The following is a 20,182-nucleotide window of genomic DNA, read 5'->3' as shown; positions in this document are numbered from 1 at the left end:
CCAAAGATAAAGTCCATACAAATTAGAGTGAAAGTAAATGCAAAATGCAGTCGAATAGACAAGAGATACTGCATGATGTTGTAACAGCTCTGTTCATGTCGCACAAGACTTATTTATGTGGAATCTCATACATCTTGCCAGTGAATCTCAGCATCCTTTCATTCTTTACCAGATCACTCCTAAGAATTGTCATGAATGGGGATGCAGAACCTCCCCCCCCCCCCAAATCAACTGCATATTTTAAGTTAAAATTCTGATACTGTTAACAGCCATTTCCTTGGCTCATGAGAGAGCAGCACAAATTAAGTTTTTTTCCCTCCCCTCTCCTTCTTATTCAACCTCTTAGCTTCGGTCTGTTAGACTGCATTTAGACATGGTAATGCTATTCTGGGGACTTATGCTTAAAACCGAAGTGACACTGCACGAACACTTCAAAGGACATCATTCAGGAAAAAATCTCCACAGCAACCAAAGTTAGCAAGTTTCCATAATGTTGAGCTGTAGCTTGATTTATTTTAAAAACTTAACTTTTTATTTTAAAAACTTAACTTTCCATGTATAAAAATAAGATTCATGGTAGACTTACAGTACACAAAAGACCAACCAATACCTATTTTATAAAATGGTTTAATGAATGCATGCATGTCTGATACAATGATCAATAAATTTACTTAATTCAAATTATTTACTGTTGTAAACATTTTACAAAAGCATTGTGATTTATCTGGATATACAGTCCTTGATGGAAGAACTATTCAGACTGAATCAGTGACACATCAAAAAATAAAGCTGACAATACCCATTCTGCATATTCTCTTTCAACATGATTCCAGCAAGAGAAACAGCATGGTATAAAAGTGTACAGTAAAGATTGTTCCTACCATAACATCAGATTCTGAAAACTGTAAATACAAGTTAAAGTGGATGAAACAGTCAGAAGTCATAATTATTGTAACCAGTCAGAAATTACAGTAAGAAATGTTATCCAGTTATATGTAGCTGTCAAAACAACACATTTCTTTCTTTGTCAGTTGATAATTCCTTTCCAACAAGACAGCAAAACTTTGGCAATTAGAGGTGCTGAAAATAATTTTAAAGTTCAAGACACAGTCACAGCATTTTCTTTGTGGAAGGTGAACTGTACACCAAGGCTCAGAGGTTGTGAAAACTGTTTCCACATGGAAAAAAGTGCAAATGTCCTGCACAGATAGCTTAAAAAGCTGCTGGTACAATCATTCACCAACAGAATCTTTGTTTTTCTTTTTGCATAGTTCACACATTACTGGGAATGTGACAGGGTGTGCTATTTTTGGCAAGAGCAAGAAGAAAGTGATACTGGTGTGAATTGCCATGTTGGGCATGCTGGATCCATGCAGAATTCAGGTAGAGGGCTGCTACCTGATGTTGTTGGACACTGAATACTGATTTTGTTTTTGCTGAAGGAGTTCTGTAATAGCCAACAGCTTCTTAAGAACATGCTGTGGAAAAAAGAGTCAGTACAACCATAGGTTAGCAACTAGTAAAAAACAAAGAAGTTTTACTTGAGATACATTTTCAACATTACTCTAGCAGACTTACAGTTATGTAGTTTAGACTATAAAGAAAAGAGGGAGGGGAACACGACACAACAGCTCTGATTTCCTGGTCAGTAGGACACTACTTGAAAAGGGAACTCTAAAACAACATTGTGAAATTTGCTGCTGCACCCATGGATCTTCTTGTTTCTTGCTTCTTTAGCACAGGTAGGCTAAGAAAGTATACTGCTAACACACGGTTGGGAGTTCAATCATTTTTGTCATTATGGAAGTACAGTTCTAATTAAAATAGGTGATCCTGAACTACTAGGGCATAATTAGGAAGAAAAGGTGAAAAAAATACAAGAGAATTTTGTCCTTAGAAACCTATGCTGAGAATCTCTCCTGTGACATACGAAGTTAAGTATATCAAGGAAACAGAATCACATCCCTCATCATTATCTGTATCAGGTTTTTCTAAAGATGCACTCTTTTTTTTTTTTTTTTTTTGAAGAGAGAAGAAAACCATAACCCATTTGTTCGAGCGCACGTATTTAATACTGAAAGCTTCTGTCCTGCCTTGCCAGTCTGGCCACTGCTTGTGTTTTTTGTCATGACTATCAGCCACAATGACTCAATTATGAACTCAAACGTGCCTTTTTTCTCTCATGCCAATGAAGAGGTAGATTGCTGTTATTAAGATGGATTAGATTTCAGGTGCTGTACTAAAAAACACCTATTTTATTTTCAATTCCTTGAGCTTTTTTCTTCCAAAGTTAAGTGAGTTAAATACAAATGTATTTCCTTGTTCTATTAAATCATCATAGAAGTTCTTGGCAGCTCTAGTTTGGAAAAAAAATAGTGCTGAAATAAGCATTATTCAAGTAAACGGGCACTTGCTCTTCTGCTGCCAAAGGACCTGCCATACAGATTTATGGTCTACCTGGGATTAAGTTAAGGCCTTATAAATAGAATAATAAAAGTGATTATGAGAGGTATTTGAAAACAGTAAAATTAACTATCAATAAATATCCAAAACTTAACCTCTTTGAAAGTGAGTCATTCCAAAACAAAAGCAACTCCCCCAGAAAGCCCCACAACCAAAACAACCAAGGGTAAGCCTCAATAACCAAAATCTAAACGAAACAAAAAACAACTCAGAAAATCCTCTGTGGGAGTCCCCTACTGGTTTCACTGAACATGTATCAATGGTTTCAGCTGATACTAATCAAATTTAAGAAAGACTGTTGCTAATAAAAGGTTTTTTAAGTGCAACTGTCCCTGCCCTGGAAGCAGTAGCATCAAATGGTAGCTTACTCAAATCGCTATTGCCTGCACAGCACAATACACAGAAATGTTACTGTGCAGTAAGTTTAATTCCTTCTTGAGGTTCGCTATTATTAGCAGACCAAAAGGAGGTATATTACTTCTATAGAACTTCGAGGTAACGCGTTAAGTAATTTGAAGTTGTTCCTTTTTAAGTTTTTATAAAGCCATTTGGAAGTTTAATAGAATGGAGTAATCATTTACAGTTGGCTGCTTAACAGCTGGAACAAACTAATCACTTACAGTGGGTTTGCTAGAAAAGCTTGCCATGTTTGTTTATAAATGTACTACAAAATTAGGAAGCAGAAATAAGATAGCAATAGAAAGCTAGGGGAAGTAAATTTAGTTCAGCCGAAAAAAAACAGATCCTTAAAATACTGACCAAGAGAAACTGTCAGTAGTTTCACAGATTGAGGCTTCCTCTAGAAACTAAAATCTTACTCTCTAAACCTGAAAAATCTTGGTTTTATTGTACAAATCTTGCTACTATGGACTAAGTATTTACAACTAACAGCCTTCTTGTGATATGCACATTTTAAGTTTTTTTAATCAAACATAATGCTAGCCAGAAATACTTAAAAGAATCCTGGCGTGATAGATTAACTCAAGACATACTATCTGCACCTGTGATTTGATGGTTAATCTTTGTAGTTTACCTGCATTACACCTCGCTCATTACTGAGTGTCCGAAGTTCATCTGAATGTGCCACACAAATCTCGTGCAAGGCTGCCAGATCACGGGATAGGTCAGTTCTAGAGTGCTCTGTAGTGTCTGGAAGCTCAGGAACATTCTTGAACAAAAATGATGAGAGCAGATTTACGGACAGTGAGTACCCAGGTAAACCCTGTACAGCTAAAGTTACAGCTCTAAGTAACTCATTAAACTACTTATAAAAAACAATACTGTGATTAAAACAGATTAATCCATTATTTTCAGGACAATGGTTTTCAGAGACCTTGTATAAAATTTCTCATTTCAAGAAAACTGATGCATCATCATCATATACAGAAATTGCAGTTCAGCCAGAAGAGGTGACCTACCTGGATGCCACACGAAAATACTCGTTTCTGTATCTTATAAAAATATTCTGAGATGTCTTTTAGGTCACTTTAAAGAATCAACTGAGGAAGCTAGGCTCATTTTTCTTTTATCTTCATTTTTAATACAAATTCTTGGGATAAATACACACATACATGAGCTCCTAACTTCTGTTACAGCTACCATACGCAAAACAGTAAGAGTTTAAATATAATAAAGCAATTGTTCCATTTCAAACTACAGTATGTACAACACATTTGGGATATTCTGGGGAATGTGGGCTGAAATCTATTTTTTAAAACATAATTTCAATGTCTGGTCAAAGCTATATGAAATTATACATAGGATTTTTTCATTTCAGAATATATTTTTAAAGACTTTTTTGGCCAAGATTTCTAATTCTCATGCAGATTAGGTATATTTTAGCTTCTCACATCTACAGAGTTGCTAAATGAACAAAATGTATGATGTTTGATGGTTTCAGTTTTGTGTGACAGGCCAGACAGCAATCTGCATTTTTTAAAGATGCAAGAGAAAAATTTATTCAGTAACAAGCATTCAAAATCATGTGGAAGCTGATGCATTTTTAAGCTAGTCAATAAAAAGTGTAAAGAATTTTCATTTACAATATTGCATATTTGCATTTAATTTCCAGAAAAGAATTTTTAATCACTTACCCCAAGTTCATCTAAAAACATGATCATGCGATGTTTGTTGCTCTTGATGAATGGATTTACCCCTTCCATATATGGCTCCTAGTAATTTTAAAAAGTATTCATTTTAAAAAGTGTTCATTAAAACAAATCAATACCAAGTGAATTGTCATACCTGATGTGAATGCAGTGCTGTCAGACAAATGAGATTACAAAAGTGACTTTCTCAAGTGTATTTCTGAGCACCTGAATAATGTACACAGGTCGAAAGACTTCACTTCTTGTTTCCCAGGTGGATTCAAAAATAGTTTCTTATAGGCATACTAGCATGAAATTTAAAATTTCTGAAATATTTCAGCTGATTTTCCCCACACATACTAGCTTTAGTAAACAAACGCTGTACAACTTTCAAAAGGGATTATCAGAAGCGGGCACCCTTTTCTTTCATTAACACTTGCACTACAAGTAGTGTGTGTCAGAAGTCACTTTCATGATGCTGAAGTCCACGTGTACTTTTCAACCATGTTGCTTGCTGCTTGGGAACTGAGACAGACCACTTGTTGCTTGCCTCTCTTAGTGACACAGCAGAAACTTCATTAAAAGCTAGAGCTTTTTAGTGCAAATTGTCAAGCTGATTTACAACATTCACTAAGTCTAACAACAGGAAAATGAATTCAAATAGAAGAGGTGTTTGGAAGCTCTCCAAGAGAAAACACTAGTGTAAGGAGCAAGTAAACGCAAGGTAAACCAGCAGGTGGCGAGAGTCACTAAAAGAGGTTAGTGGTTCTTCATTTGTTTCAGTATTGGATACTCTATATCTGGCTCTGAGTTGAAGTCTGATTGCTCTCAGTTTGAACGTGAATTATTATATACAGATAAGATGCCTGCTGAGTTTATCTGTGTTCTCATAGCATCAATACATAGTGGCGTCACATTCTGTAATGCCTACTGTAATGCCATTCATTCATCAATTGTTTTAACAGCCCCTTGCTGATACTACCAGGTTCAAAGTCTTCATGGGATGCACCAAGTCAGCTTTCTAGATCAATTTGTCCCAAAACAGTGGGCCTCCTCTTCACAGTTTGGCCAGACTGCTATTGCTCTGGTTCAGATCAACACCCTGTTTAGTTCCAAATGAAGAAGACACAAAAAGTGCAGGAACAAAGCCTCTACGCTGATGATGACAAACACGTCAGGTTTCAGACTTTGCATAAGAAAACAAAAACAGATTTTTGCCGGTATTCAACAGGAACATTGAAACGTATCAGAAAAACAATTCCAGGCTGTTCTGTGCACATATAATATTTACCTTAGCTCCGAATTCAACCAAATTTGCTAAATTCTGCACAGACTTGGCGACCAGCGTCAGCGTTCTTGCAGCAGTAGGGGAAGGAGAATCTGACAGGAATACAAAGTAGAGTTATTGGCCATTGCATTTAAGACTACCAGCAGTCACATGAAAGTAAACTCTTCTCCAATTTGTATTTGCGGATTTAAATGCTTTCAATGGTATAACAGATGAGCATGCGGAAAATATCACTTGGTGAAGTAATTACTAAAGCAATGTACATTTTATGTCCAAAAAAATAAGAATATCTGATTTTGCTACTAGCTGTACACAGAAGTAGGCAAAATTAAGTGTTGTTTAATAAGAATTATGTGAAGTAGCGAGAACCATTTTCACAAATATTAAACAGTTCTGATGAAAGGAAGATTACTTGCAAAAGTAAAATACTAAAAAAGGTTTACCTTTCTCCATATTTGTTTATACCCACCTAAGTGGGCTCTTAAGTGTTTTAACCAGTTATACTTTGAGTTACTAGCAACAGGAATATAGAATAACCATGACATGCAATCCTGGCTTGTATTTCCATAGAAATATAGTCACTTCCTGTGCTTAACACTGCGCTTAGCACTTTACATTAACCTCACAGTCAGTTAAAACTTCCTTTTCCAACAAGTGACAGTAGCAGGACTCTTAATTTCCCCCAAATTACAGTAAATGGCCTGGTCAAAAGCCAGTTTTGAATTTTTCCAAAATTGACATAGTTACTAGATAGACTATAAATTTTATAGTACTTTGTAAGAATGCTCTATACTGTTTATTGTCTATCTGCGCCTTTTGTTCTCTGTCCTCCCCCTAACCCCTGCAATCCACTGAAACCCAGTTCTGGACTAGCAGAACTGGTCAAAAGAAGTGTTTTATTTCACACAACTCAAATATGTTTGAAACAAAGGAGTTGAATTTTGAAACAAATATTTTTTTTTGAGCAGTTACTGAGGTAACATGATTTCTACTGAAATTGAACCATGCCCAATACGCACAGCCTTCGGGATACTTTTTTCTCATTATGGGAAAAATGGAAGCCTTGCTCCAAAAGGAGTGCCAACCTTTCTATCATTATTTTCTGAACAGCACTAAAAGCCCTACACAGGGTCTGTGAATTTACCTTGGCAATAATCAAGAATATTAGCAGAACTTATGCACAGGACTGTAGCAAGATGAGCTTCACTGGGATTGCACAAATTGAAAGATAACTTTTTACACATATAGACGCAGTGGTCTCATTATAGTCCAGGTCAGGAGGGACCTAACTTGCAAATTATCTTAAGATAATAAAATACCAAGGATCACTGTGTGTGAAAACAGGCCACGTTTTGTAAATGCTTTCTCCAAAGCACATGTGGAAATGATTACAGAGTGAGAAAGGAACTTTCAGTTTGACACAGACCTTCTCATTTAGTATAAAACAGGAAACATGCTACACGGTCTGAAAAACTGTTTACAAAAGAAAAAAGGAGTTTTTCTGAATCAGACTTCCGATTTTGTGTTTCCAAATCAGCATTTTAGTAGTAAAATCAGGAAACTGTTAAGGAGGGAAGGAGGAAGAGCAATGGCTAGTGCTAACCAAGTAACCTCTAGTTTGGTGTGATCTTTGGCAAAAAAAATATGGGTAACAAAGATAGGGTATATCATACTTGAACTTTTAAAAACTATACAAGTCAGACGTCTGAATTTAAATTTTCATAATAGAGTTTTCCCTTTAGTAGTTTATGCCTTTCCTTTCTTCCTCCCACACAAGAAGTATAGTAAAACTTCAATCTTTAGTTCCCCTCAACATACCCTTTTGTCGAAAAGATACACACACACTTGCTGTTCCATCTTTAAGTTAAAAATGCCCACAAGCATGCCTTAGTGCTTAAGGCAACTGGCATGGAACAGTCCATACTCTCAGCAGTGAGGCTTCACGACAGGAAAGCCCCATGCCACCAGCTGTGTCGGATGTGATTCCTGATGGGTGCCAGTGTCCCTGTCACCCCTGAGAGACGTCTGGAAGAACGCTATCGGTACTGAACAGCACTGTGCCACAGACCAGTTCTGCAAACAGGAATGTTCCCCGTCACTGCTTTTGTTACTGCTATAAACGCACTCTACCAAAAGAGCAGCAAAAAAAAACCAGTTAACTACACAGGGAGAACATTCACTTGGGCACATCATGGGAACCCTTACACGTGGCCTTTATGTCAAACAAGATTACTGTCTCAGGTCCACACCAACCCACCCTTTATAAATGTTACCCCTCTCTCTCATGTTTAAAATTCCTGATTTGAGATTACTTTGACTCGTTAGGTACAAAGACTTGTACAACGTCTGGAAGCTATCTAAGCAGCAGGTTCAAATGGGTTATTCAAGAACGATTTTCTAGTTGCCTAAATATATTCCAGGCTCTGCAGACACACTTTCAACTCTACAGATCTTATTCATTGAAGAGATACCACGGAAGTTCAGACATAAACTTTGACATTGCATTCAAAACGAGATGTGAAGATCACATGCTTGGCTTTTCCACACTCATAAAATACATTGCACACTGCTAGACTATAACTCTACACTGTATCATTGAATACAATAGCACACATTCTGGAGTTTTCTCACAAAAAAAAATCACAAAAAAACCTTTTTCTTCACAAGCACCTTCTAACCTTCGAGGGTGAAAGGCTCACTGTTAGGGAGAAGTCATAAATGATGTGGATAACACAAGTTTGGACACTGTTCAAAAAGCTTCATTTTCTACATTAGACACTAAACTCATGCCTACTACTACACAAGGTATGAATTTCATCTGAAGCATATAGTCACCTGAGATGATATTAAACATCCTTGGGTTCAGGATAGCAGGACAAATCAGTCGAAGAAAAACAAAGCCACTGAAATGGGAAGAAAAATTTATTTTGTTCAATAATAAAATTAGAGAAGTAATGTAAAACTGTGTAGTCTTTAAGGATTCAAGTTAGTGTGAAAATCTTCTTAAGACAGACAACAACCAAGTAGCCTGCACTCTGTGAACATGTTTGTTAGTTAGGAACCTTGATATGACTTCAACTATGATAAAAACCGAAAGAACAGGCATATTGATTTCCCAATTAAGGTGAACGGTTGAAATTGCCTGGGAAGAACTTAACTGCAAAGTCATACTGAAGCTGACCGAAGTCCATGCTGACTTCAGAAAGGAAAGGCCCCTGCTCTCCTACCTTCCGGAGGTTTTCTGCTGTGCATTACAGAGGGCGTTCATCCTGCAGCCGCCCACTACGCCAACCAATGTAAAGAGTGCAGGGCTGCGTGGGCGGAAGGGAACCTCTCTTTTGGCAGCAACACAGCCTTAGATCAGCTTAGGCCAACCCATATCCTGATGACAGCATGTTGCAGCAGCAGAATAAATAGTAAGCGATCTACCTTCCTTCCAGAAGTAATTCCATCTAGAAAGCTGGAAAAAGCATTCTGTTTGCAGAGCTAGGAACTCATTCAACAGAAGGTCAAAACAACCTTCAGTAGCATGACAAAAATCTAACTTTCTTAATAGCAGAAGTAGGAAACACCCAGCTCATGGCAACCTCAATCCTGCCTAACTGCTGTACAAGGAAGAGACATACAGACCAGCTAAGACAGTCTAAGCCATCCTTCATTTTGTTTGGACTGCTTAGACATTACCACCAGACTGTTCTTCACTACAGCAGTAACAAAGCCTTAACTTACAAAGGAGGGAATGGGATGTTGCACTGCTTTGCTTATTGTTAAGTCCACAGTGACTGTAATATTCGTATTACTTGGGTGTATGCATGTAGCATCACCTGTTACATATACCGATAAAGAAGCTTCTTTCTTCTCCAAGAACAACAAATTATGGATTGATAAGACACTAATCTTGACCCTTCATGATGAAATAAGATTCTATCACGTGAATTTAAACCTATTAAGAAGTACATAATTTTGAAGTCATGGCATACACACCAACCTTTTTTTTTTTTTTTTTTTTTTTTTTTGTAAAACTGTCTGAAGCTGAAGACCACTGAGGTACAATCAGAAAGGATGGACCTTGCTGATCCAAAAGATTTGGTGCTTCTTACCTTGCCTAAATTAATGAGTCAGTATCTATATGTGATTTTTACAATCAGAGAGAAATGACAGCAGTGTCTGAGTAACAGGGAAGCTACCCAGACATCTAAAAACTGTCCACGTGTCTCTGAATACTCCAAGCACTTGTTCACCATAATTAGTGCAATAAAACATGACAGTCTTCACCAAAAGCTGCAAAACTGTAGTGATAAGTCACAAGTACCACTTGTAAAGACTAAGGTCACACCAGAAAGTGACCCGATATTTATAGCACTGGGTGGAGACCTCTAGAAAACTCTAAATGTGAGCTGTGTCCACATAAGGAAAGCCCACATGTTTCTCTGGAGCTGGGCTGGAACAAAAAGATGTTATATATCCACTGCTGAGCTCTACAGCCCTGCATTACAGCCTGCAATGTGTTAGCCCCTCAAAAGAAGAGGGGCTCATAATATGAGCAGCCTTAATTTCAAGGGTAAGACCCAGCACGGCACCCTGGATGACATAAAACTGTGGCTTTTAATGTTGAAATGATAAACAAGGCCCAAAGACAAATCCTCTGAAAATCTCCCACTGGAGGGAATCTAACCTCAGCAACTGGTACAACTGCCAGATGTTGGGAGGAAATAAATAAATAAATAGATGTGTCTGATAACCTCAAGCCTGTAACATTTAGAAAAACATTGTCAAGATCACATCTTTGTCAGGCATTTTTGTTGGACCGGCACTGGCAATGGAAGGTGTTTGAGGAAGAACTTGAATATTGCTTTGGATTATAAATGTAGATTGGAGTTTTTGTGCACAGTGTGAGATAAGAGAAGCCAGGTTGAGCGTCCTCTTGCATCATTTTTCCTGGAGCTTGGGAATGTTCCAACATGGCCGGATGGGAGCAGAGAAATGGACATAAACTATTACAATATAGAATTATTTGTTTTCAGAAAACAACATAGAGTGTTGATAAGAGTGATTAGCACTAGCAACACAGCACTAGCAACTGGGAGCCTTCTCTGATGCAGAGAACTATATATTCCAGACTATACTTCACTGAAATCTAATGACAGTTCAATGGGCTTTATGAGAAGGTGTTAGATTCCTTACCATGTTGGGTCTGCATTTTAAGGAGTATTTATCTTAACCTGTGTAAGATTTCTCCAGCAATCAATGCACACTATGTAAGAATTAGGCAGTAAAGCATGGTCTTCCCAGGTGGCATGAGACCAGAATGCAATCTTCAGAGGTCACTGCTCTCTACAGGTATTTGTGAGTTATCCTCACAAAAGTCAACTACTGCTTTAAGAGAAGTTTTTCTTTCACAGAAAGAAAAAGGGAATCATTATTTTAGTTGTAAAGCTTAACGAAATGCAAGTAAGTTTGAAGTTAAAACTATTAAGTAAAGCTATCCTGGCCTCTGTACTACATCATCTTACTCTGGCAAAGTTCTATGAACACGATTAAGAATCTAGCAAGCTCTTAATCCTTAATTGGGATATCATGCCTCAGTATCATAAATTACATAGATAGCAATATTTAAAGTAGTATTATAAAGTTTTGTCACTGAAAGAAAAATAGATAAGCACACTGAAGCATATCATTAACAAGACTTTAGAAGATTACTTTCAACATAGAGCGTCAAGTAACTTACCTAACAACTCTGGTTCTCATGGTGGTATTAGCTGGCCACTTGCTTTGAACAGACTTCTGCAAGCACCCATAAATATATCTCAATGTCCTGCAAAAATAATAGCTAATTACTCATTCCATTAAACACAGAGAATCAAAAACGTTGCTGAGAAAGGATATAATCCAACCTCCTACTTGACGCAGAACTATTATCAGCTCTAATTTTATAATTTAGATATAAGTTTTAAATTTAAGGGTTAACTTATAAGTTCATACATTTGTAAAAAGTCCATTTGTAATTGTATGTTGAAAAGGCTTACAAATCAGGGAAAGGCCTTCATTAATATATAATTCCATTCATGCAGATAAGATTCTGGGATAATTTAGATGAGCATTAAACATTTTATAACCATTTATGACCTGTTGTTTAAGCAGGTATTTAAAATCTTTAATATCTTTTAAAAAGACCAAATTTGATGGTTTGATTTTTTATTTTTAAAACTTTGTTCTTTTTAACTGAGTAACAACTTTTCTTTCCATAAATAAGGGTTAGGTTTTCAGAAGTGTCTAAGCAATACTCCACAGCAATACTCCTCTTCCATCAGAAACTGGGAAAACTGTGTCATTTTTCACCAGTGTTGGGAGCCGCACAATATAACTAAAAGGAGTGCAACTTTTAACCTTGTCAGCGCTACCACAAACTAAACGCTTCTGTGCTACTCTGCCAGCTCAAATTCAAGGATTTTGTTTACTTTAAAAGCTAATGATACAGTGAAAGAAAACAGTAATATACACTCTTTATTAGATGGTTCAAGTCTAAAATATGAGCACAAGTTATTTTAGCATTTTGAAAGAGAGAAATAAAATTAATCTCTCCATATCCCTGTTAGACAGAAGTAATCATAACAGGTATCACTCTACTACTACCCACTTGTATTTTGAGTATGGTGTAAATAGTTGCATTTCTCTTTCCCAGCGGAAGAGGACTAGGAAGAATTTGTAATCAACAACATACAACTGTGTCCTAACTTGTACTGTCTTCTACCTCTTTGAGGAAATATGATACTGATTATTTTTATTCTTCTTCTTTCCCTGTCCTCTTGGACCTAGTAGCTTCTCCTTCAAAGAAGAGCACATACGTGTTAGCTAAAGGCTTTTGCTAAAAAAAGTACTATTTATTTCAGAAAGGGTTATTTTTTAATTCATCTATATTCCTCTGTACATACAACAACCCTAAAGACATTAGTCTTGTGACTGATTAGCAGAAGAGGAACCAGTAAGAAAACAATTTTAATGTGCAACATAAATCACCAAACAGGAATTTTCAAATGCAAATCTGAACAGAAAACTGCAACTTACGGAGGCAGTATCTCTGCAGCCATGAATATTTTCTCCACCAATTCTGAAAGTATACTGAGTAAATGTGCCAGATTAGTGTTTACATCTTCATTTTTTTCTAGTTTTGAAGGATTTAACTAAAACCAAAAAAGAAAAAGATTAAGCTTCCTCTCCTAACTAGAGCTACCTATATAAGTTTTATAATATTACACTTAATACTACCTCAAAATAAATTAAATATTCTGCTGCTGTACAAATGTCAAGACTCCTACAGAACTCAAAAATCTGATTCAATGGCTAGCAAGCACATGAGAAGAAGCAGTAATTCTACTATGCTATGCTTTTAATAGGTCATTCAACACTATCCATCTACATGACCTTTTGCATCTTTTAATTCAAATTACTGAGGACTCCCATCCTTTCCCACAATTCAGCTAGAGTAAAACACAGAAGAAGTTAGGAGAGTCATTTAAAAAAAAACCTGTAAGATCAGTAACAAGCTGTTAACATCAGGGAGTTGAAAGTCATAATAGAATCACAGAATGTTAGGGATTGGAAGGGACCTTGAAAGATCGTCTAGTTCAATCCCGCAAGTTCTGACTTCTACAACATCTTGAGCTTACTAGAAGTTATTTAGGACAGGCCATTGAGTAACTTCTGCAGAACAACCTACATTTTTGTTCTGTAGAAAATGTAACTTAAATAAATGTGAATTAAAAAACTTAAAAATTAGTACTATGAATATTGCTCAAGCTAACATCTAGAAAAACTTAATGAATTCAGTCCCTGTGTTAATCATGTAAATTAAATTTAGTTTGGAGAGATCGATAAATGTCTCTAAAGCTAATATTTAATGCAAACATAATGTCTAACAGTCCGTAGATAATTGTGTCAATAAAACAAGATGTTTAAAAACATAGTTCAAGGTATCACCTCACAGGACTGCTTGCTCTCCATTATCTTTAATATAGAGTCTTTCAGTGCATGGTGAACGAAACGTGTTGCTGTGGCTTTCATGTACTGCTCCATAAGCGTACTTGCTAAAGTGGTGGCACGAAACAAGGTAGTAGCTTCATCTGAAAGAAAAAAAAAGTGAAATGCTGAGAAAAGGAGATAAAGAACGGTGAAAATAATTGGTGTTTACATTTCTGTGTGTTGTAAATAAAGAAGAAAAAAAAAGGCACCAGAGCCCTTCCCTCCCTACCCACCCACAGTTTCAGTAAACTTTAGTGTAGGAAGTACAATACCTTCCATGCTTATTTCCCTGTCATTTAGTGTTCGTAACAACAAGGACTCAAGCTTTTCATGAAGAAAAATCTTCAATAAAATGCCAGCCAACAGTGTTCTGTCCTGTCCACAAACATGTGATAAGGCATAGACTACATGAAGCTCTTTCTGGAGTATAAGCTGAAAGAAAAACAGAATTTTATAATATTCATAAACTTCTAACAGTTTTGGAGAAATTGGCATCATATATCTATAGCGAAATAGATGTCACTACAAATATAATGATGTCAGCCCGTGTTACTGAAATCTGTCTTAAACAACAAAGTGAGTTTTGACTGGTGGTCTAAGGAAAGTTAAACAATTTATACCTCTTTAAACTCACTGTACTCCTCCTCTGGCATGATTTTCTCCATCGAATACCGTGCTCGAACACGTAAAGATCCTGGCTCAATACCCTTTAATGGTACATGGGAACTGAGTTGAAACCACTCATCTGTTGCATGTCCTTTTTGCAATCGGCTTAGCTGGCAACGCATAAACACTTAAGGAAAAAAGCATTTTTCAGTTAAGTTATCACCAGCAAAAAAGTGTTAGTATAGAATAAAAAACAGTATTTTTGTCACATGCCATCTCATTTCAGCAAGAGTATTAATAATAGTAACCAAGGTTTTTGCCATCAATATATTAGCAAGTTCTCTCTATTCATTGGTTTAAAAGATTCCTGCAAACTGAAGTGGAAGTAATACAAGGCATTCTGTAAGTAATGTATAAATATACAATCAAAAATGACACTCAGATATTGACATAATTTTCTTTTTTAACACCCATGTAGAGGGTAAAGAAAGTGCTACCCTGTAATTCCTGGTAGCAGTCTCAAAATAAAAGCTTATAAAGTGTTCAGAATTTACTGTGTTGTTGTTGTTTTTCCAGCTTTGGGCCGGTATCACCACCAGGCCTGCTCCCTGACCATTCTGTTACTTTTTGTTATTTATTATTATAGTGACACTACTTAAGTTCCTCGCATTAAAACACCGCCAAGCAAATAGTCTTTGATTTTTCACATTTCTGCAAAGCCTATACACAACATGGCCTTGCAGGAATTGTCAACAATTCCAGCAGACTTTCTACTACCTCAGTGTTGCAACAGGTGCAAGCAGGTTATCATTTGATACTGGATCAGAATAACATCATATTTATAATGCTGAATTCAGGACATTCCAGTTGCCTATTTCACATTCTTTGGAGCTGATAAACTGATATAAGATAATGCATTCAGGTCAGTTGAGCAGTGTGAAAAACAATTCATCATCTGTCACTTATCACCAGTGTGGATGGGACCACAATCATATCAATCAACTTTCCTAGAATATTTCTTCCCAGCAAAGCTCCTATACACCCACAAATAAGCAATGTGTTCTCTTGCTTGGCTCACAAACGTATGGCACGAACTTCTCACCGATGGGGACAGTAAAATACAAGATTTAGAATAATCTGATTGTTTCTTTCTATCCTGTTACTATAGTAGCATTCATAACTGTAATATTGCCTGGAAATTAGGGAGGGAAGGCACCAAATCTCTAGCCAGCACTAGTAGGCTGACTTCCCAGTGCCACAGAACTGACAAGTGTGCACCACAGTGACTCTTTTTCTTCTGCCAGTTGCACAATCTAAACTACTAGCTTCAAAAACAATCTGTGGCACTACTGCAAATAAAAACTCTGCCTGAAAGGAAAAACATAAGCTAATATTTTGCTCTACAGACTCGCCTGCCTGTGTTGACCCCCTCCCTTACAAAAATGTTTCTTTTTCACCATTAACTAATTTGGAATGAACCAACTACCTAATACAAACACCAAACCAGAGCTCTCACTCCAGTTCAATCCTATGTGGAGCCCTGAGAGTCTGCTTCACCTTTCTAATCAAACCCAAGCATTCCAGTTCTCAGTAGCAGCAGATGCAGTCCACTAATGCAGTCTATGGCTTTGTTGTGTTTTCTCTTTTTCTTTTTTAAGACATTTATATGTATTCACTTGAACAAATCCTTATGCAAATTACCATTTTCTCTTTCTTAAGAGAAATAAAGCTAAAATGAACAGATTTAATAATAAATTGCTTAGTATCATTCCTGTATGCTTGAAATAATTTTTAAAAGCAAAAATACTAAAATAATTATGGATTATTTGTAACAGATAAACATCAAAGTCAAAGACTTGAGAGCTCAGGAAGCATTTTAAAGTACTGAAGAAATAGCCTTCCTGCTCTTATTTTAGTATTTATTTCTGTGCGTTATGATGGAAGAAATAAAGTAGTGAGACCCATACCAGATTTTCAGGACTTCAATCTGCTTTATATGGCAGAAGCAGCAAGCAAAAAGCTGACTTAAACAAATAATGGGGAAGATTACAGTACCAGCCTCACATGACTCCCATTTCAGAGCAATCCACATTTAGTAACTGGTTGAAAAGCTGAATGTTCATGAAAGCAACTAGTTATCTTGCTGTTGGAAAGTTCAGGAGTTATTCAGGCAAGATATCTAGGTCTGTTAGGTGAGGTCTGTTTTAGCTTATTTTTTCCCTCCATTTATTTCAAATATTTAATAAGGCTGAGATACATGTTAATTCAACTTGAGTTGAATTTTTCCTTTTTCCTCAAAATGAAATTACGGTTGAGTTATGCACTAAGAGTGCACCTAAGAGCAGTCAAGCGACTCTGTCAATAAGGCACCCATCACCTCCCTGGCAGCTGGATGCATACAAAGTCAACACAATCTTCCCAATCTGGACTGAGAGAAGCAAACTCCAAAAACAGTTTAAAAAAAATTACTTAAGTATTCCATTCACAAACTACCCTTATAAAGGTTCTTGTTTTACTAACCAAATCATTCAGGTAGCTAGATAATTTCTTTTCTAGCTCAAATGAATACAGTAACAGTGCAAGCACATGCTCAAAACTGCAACTAAAACCCTTTTGTCTGTCAGAAGAAAGAAATGTATCTTTTTCCTCCAGGTATGCAAGAATTTTTAGCATCAAAGGAATGGCAAAGTTTTGGAATTGAATGAGGTTCTGCAAGAGCATTCAATCTGAGTAGTAATTCTCCTACTTTGGTCACAGCTACAATCTCTTCTCTACAAATCTCTTCTCTGAAAAAATCACAAAATTAACACCAAGGCATAAATAACAGGCCAGTAACACAATGTACTTAAACTGAAAACAATTGCAATAGACTACAAATACTCTGCCAGGTTTTCAGACAGGCAGGTCTGAACACAGTGGAAAGGAAAAATTCTTGAAACAGGCTGAGGATGTGTGAACATCGAGGAGGAGGTGGGGGCTGATGCTGCTACAGAATGAGTACGTCAGCAAACAAGATACTTTGAATGGAAGAAAAAGCCTAAAACACACTGTGTGGGAAGGGAACTAAACTTGAACTATATATATATATATATATATATATATTTATATATTTATATATTTATATATATATATGGAAGAGCTCAGAATACATATTCTTCAGATTGAGCCCTTTCTTTTCTGGGCTTACCAGCTTCCTATTAAATTGCTGGAATAGAAACAAAACAACTGCTGAAAAAGCAGCTGTCTAGGTAACAGAAAAAAAGGAGTAAATTCTTGTGAACTCCTGCAGAAGGTGGAAGAAAATATAAATTCTTTCCCATTCAAAGTGATACAGAGTTAACTTCAGGTTTAAGCCCAGGGGCTGTACAATGAAAGTATGTAGATAAGGTAAAACAAAGAATACAAAGCAAATTTTATTCCAGAGACTCTGAAGGTGGTGATTTTTTTTTAAATTATTATTCCTTTTTAATTGATCAAAGTACCATTTTTCCTCCCTTTTTTCATTAGAAGCAAAAAAAAAAAAAAAGGTAAAATGAGAAAGAATTCCGTACACTCATACTTCAAACAGATCACAGAAATTAACTCAGTGAAACAGTACTTAAAAAGCAGACTTTTTCCTATTGCTTTTTGGTAGGCACAGTCATCGTGTAACACAATAGCTATTCTAGAGAAGAACTATGAAAGCCACAAAATACATAGGATTGGATTACTGTGCATTTTATTACTGAAAACATGGGAGTTTTCGCTGTAAAAAACATTAATGCAAACCCAGTAACAGACATCCAAAACATACAAATACAGTCATGTGATGTGGTAAGTGTAAAAATATACGTAATTCTCTTGTGACAATTACAAGAGTAATGAAAACTGCAAAAGAATCCATTGCTGCAATACATATGCAATTTTTACAGAAAAATACTTACATATATCTGGATCTTTACTTTTCTTTGTTTTGTTACTAAGACTTATCTCAAATCTATTAATATCAGATGAAAGATCACTAGGAGAAAAGACAGAAAGCCTCAATTAATACTATACTTCGCTGGCATTTAATCTTATTCTAAACTCATTCCAATCCTGAATTCTCTTTTACAGCCAAAGACACACACTTACATTAACAAAGATATTTAGATGCCTACACAAAATTCTGTCCATGCATTTATGGCTAAAATCTCACAGTTGTATAACCACACATACAGCTTTTTTAAGAAGCATACACAATAGAAGATAGAGTGTTAAGAATCTTAAATGCAATGCAACTTACAAGTGAAATTCAGTAATTCAAGAAGAGTGAGACTTACTCAAAAACAAATTCTTCCGACCACACAGGGTTCTGCCCTTCCCTGATATGTGTTTTTGCTACCTGGACACTGTTCAGGTAGATGTTGCAATACGGATTAGTAAAATGCTTTACTGGGAGGGTATGAGCTTCTTCTACATGCAAAATAAGACTGCTGACCTAAAGAAAATACAAAGGATTTACTTATTTTTGCTAAAACAGAAATACGTAACAAATGAATATAAATTTTCTTCCTCCATGGGGAAGCGTAACATTAACGTATAAATACTGAATACAAACTATAATTTCCTGACAGAGAGCAAAGAACATATGTAGTGGAACAACATTTTGAGAGGTACAGTGACAAAGTAACAGTAATATCAAATAATTACTGAAAACAAATCTCTGGCACCATATGTTTTAACACATCCCACAAGACGTTAGGATTTGCAAATACTAGCTGTTGTATGCAGAGAAAATTTTACTGAAATCAAGAACCGGCACTTTGAGTAACAGCCATGGATGGATGATTCCAAACACAATAGCATATTTGGTGCTTTCCTAACAGATTATGTAAAATTACTTTGAAGAATATTTTGAACTGCCTCCTACCGTACAAACTTCTGAAACAGATGTAATTCATATCTGACTCAAACAACTACTGATATCAGCTGATGTCAAATAAATATAATAAATACAGGAATCACCATATTTGATCAGGTCAACATTGTACGTAAATTCAAATATTCAGCACCACAAACTTCAAATGACAGTACAAGAAAATTATGTAACAATTCACGTTAGTTCCTTTACATTCTCTTAGAAGACAGCTTACACCATAAAAGTCACCAGCAGGCTTTTATTTTCCATTACACTCTGCAGAACATGCAGATACAAACTAATTGATCTGTTTTCTCTTCACATTTTTAAGTTTAAGTTCCCTGACATGATTTCTCTAGGATAGAAATAGAAGTGTGTGATTTTTTATCTTTCATCTTGATGACTCACGCATATTTTTACCTATTTCCTATTCTATTCCTGTATGGAGACAAACATTTTGTTTTTTGAAGAACAGAATTAGTTCAGATTGCCACTCTTTGTTTGGCTTTTGCAAACTGCAAAAACTAAAAACTAAACAAGCCCCCAGTTTTCACCTGCCAGTTCATCTGTGAACTCAATTAGTTCTTTACTTCAGAAACATTTAATCTTCTTTAATGTTAACTACAGAGTAATTCTGTGTGTGCTGAAAAACATTGTATTCTAATTCTTTTTCCACGGCCTGCTAAAATAATTACTTTTGGTGTTTCTAGCATTCAAAACTATCAGGCATTCTTGAATTATTTTCCTGTTATTCTCCAATCGTTACAGACTTAGTCATTTATGACTATTTGTCATCTACATCTGTAAGAAATTCTGGCCATGACAGCACTTTCATGTCAG

At 36.1% G+C, this 20,182-nt stretch overlaps 1 protein-coding gene across 1 annotated transcript in view; it reads right to left on the bottom strand.

The window, feature by feature from the left end:
• Window positions 1-611: 611 nt before the first annotated feature.
• Window positions 612-20,182, bottom strand: part of RASA1 (RAS p21 protein activator 1) — a 63,397-nt gene continuing 43,826 nt past the window's right edge. The window contains exons 14-25 of the mRNA XM_035563173.2: window positions 18,765-18,922; window positions 18,387-18,463; window positions 14,478-14,650; window positions 14,130-14,289; window positions 13,816-13,958; window positions 12,904-13,019; window positions 11,567-11,653; window positions 8,674-8,741; window positions 5,842-5,930; window positions 4,557-4,634; window positions 3,497-3,631; window positions 612-1,478 (exon numbers count right to left, since the gene is read on the bottom strand). Of these exons, the coding sequence (XP_035419066.1) occupies window positions 1,395-1,478; window positions 3,497-3,631; window positions 4,557-4,634; window positions 5,842-5,930; window positions 8,674-8,741; window positions 11,567-11,653; window positions 12,904-13,019; window positions 13,816-13,958; window positions 14,130-14,289; window positions 14,478-14,650; window positions 18,387-18,463; window positions 18,765-18,922 (1,368 nt within the window). The 3' untranslated portion in view covers window positions 612-1,394. The remainder of the gene's footprint in view (window positions 1,479-3,496; window positions 3,632-4,556; window positions 4,635-5,841; window positions 5,931-8,673; window positions 8,742-11,566; window positions 11,654-12,903; window positions 13,020-13,815; window positions 13,959-14,129; window positions 14,290-14,477; window positions 14,651-18,386; window positions 18,464-18,764; window positions 18,923-20,182) is intronic.

The sequence above is a fragment of the Cygnus atratus genome, chromosome Z, assembly GCF_013377495.2.
Source record: "Cygnus atratus isolate AKBS03 ecotype Queensland, Australia chromosome Z, CAtr_DNAZoo_HiC_assembly, whole genome shotgun sequence".
Classification (NCBI taxonomy): Eukaryota; Metazoa; Chordata; class Aves; order Anseriformes; family Anatidae; genus Cygnus; species Cygnus atratus.
Note: the sequence above shows the minus strand (reverse complement) of the source record. Positions and strands in the feature narration are given on the sequence as shown.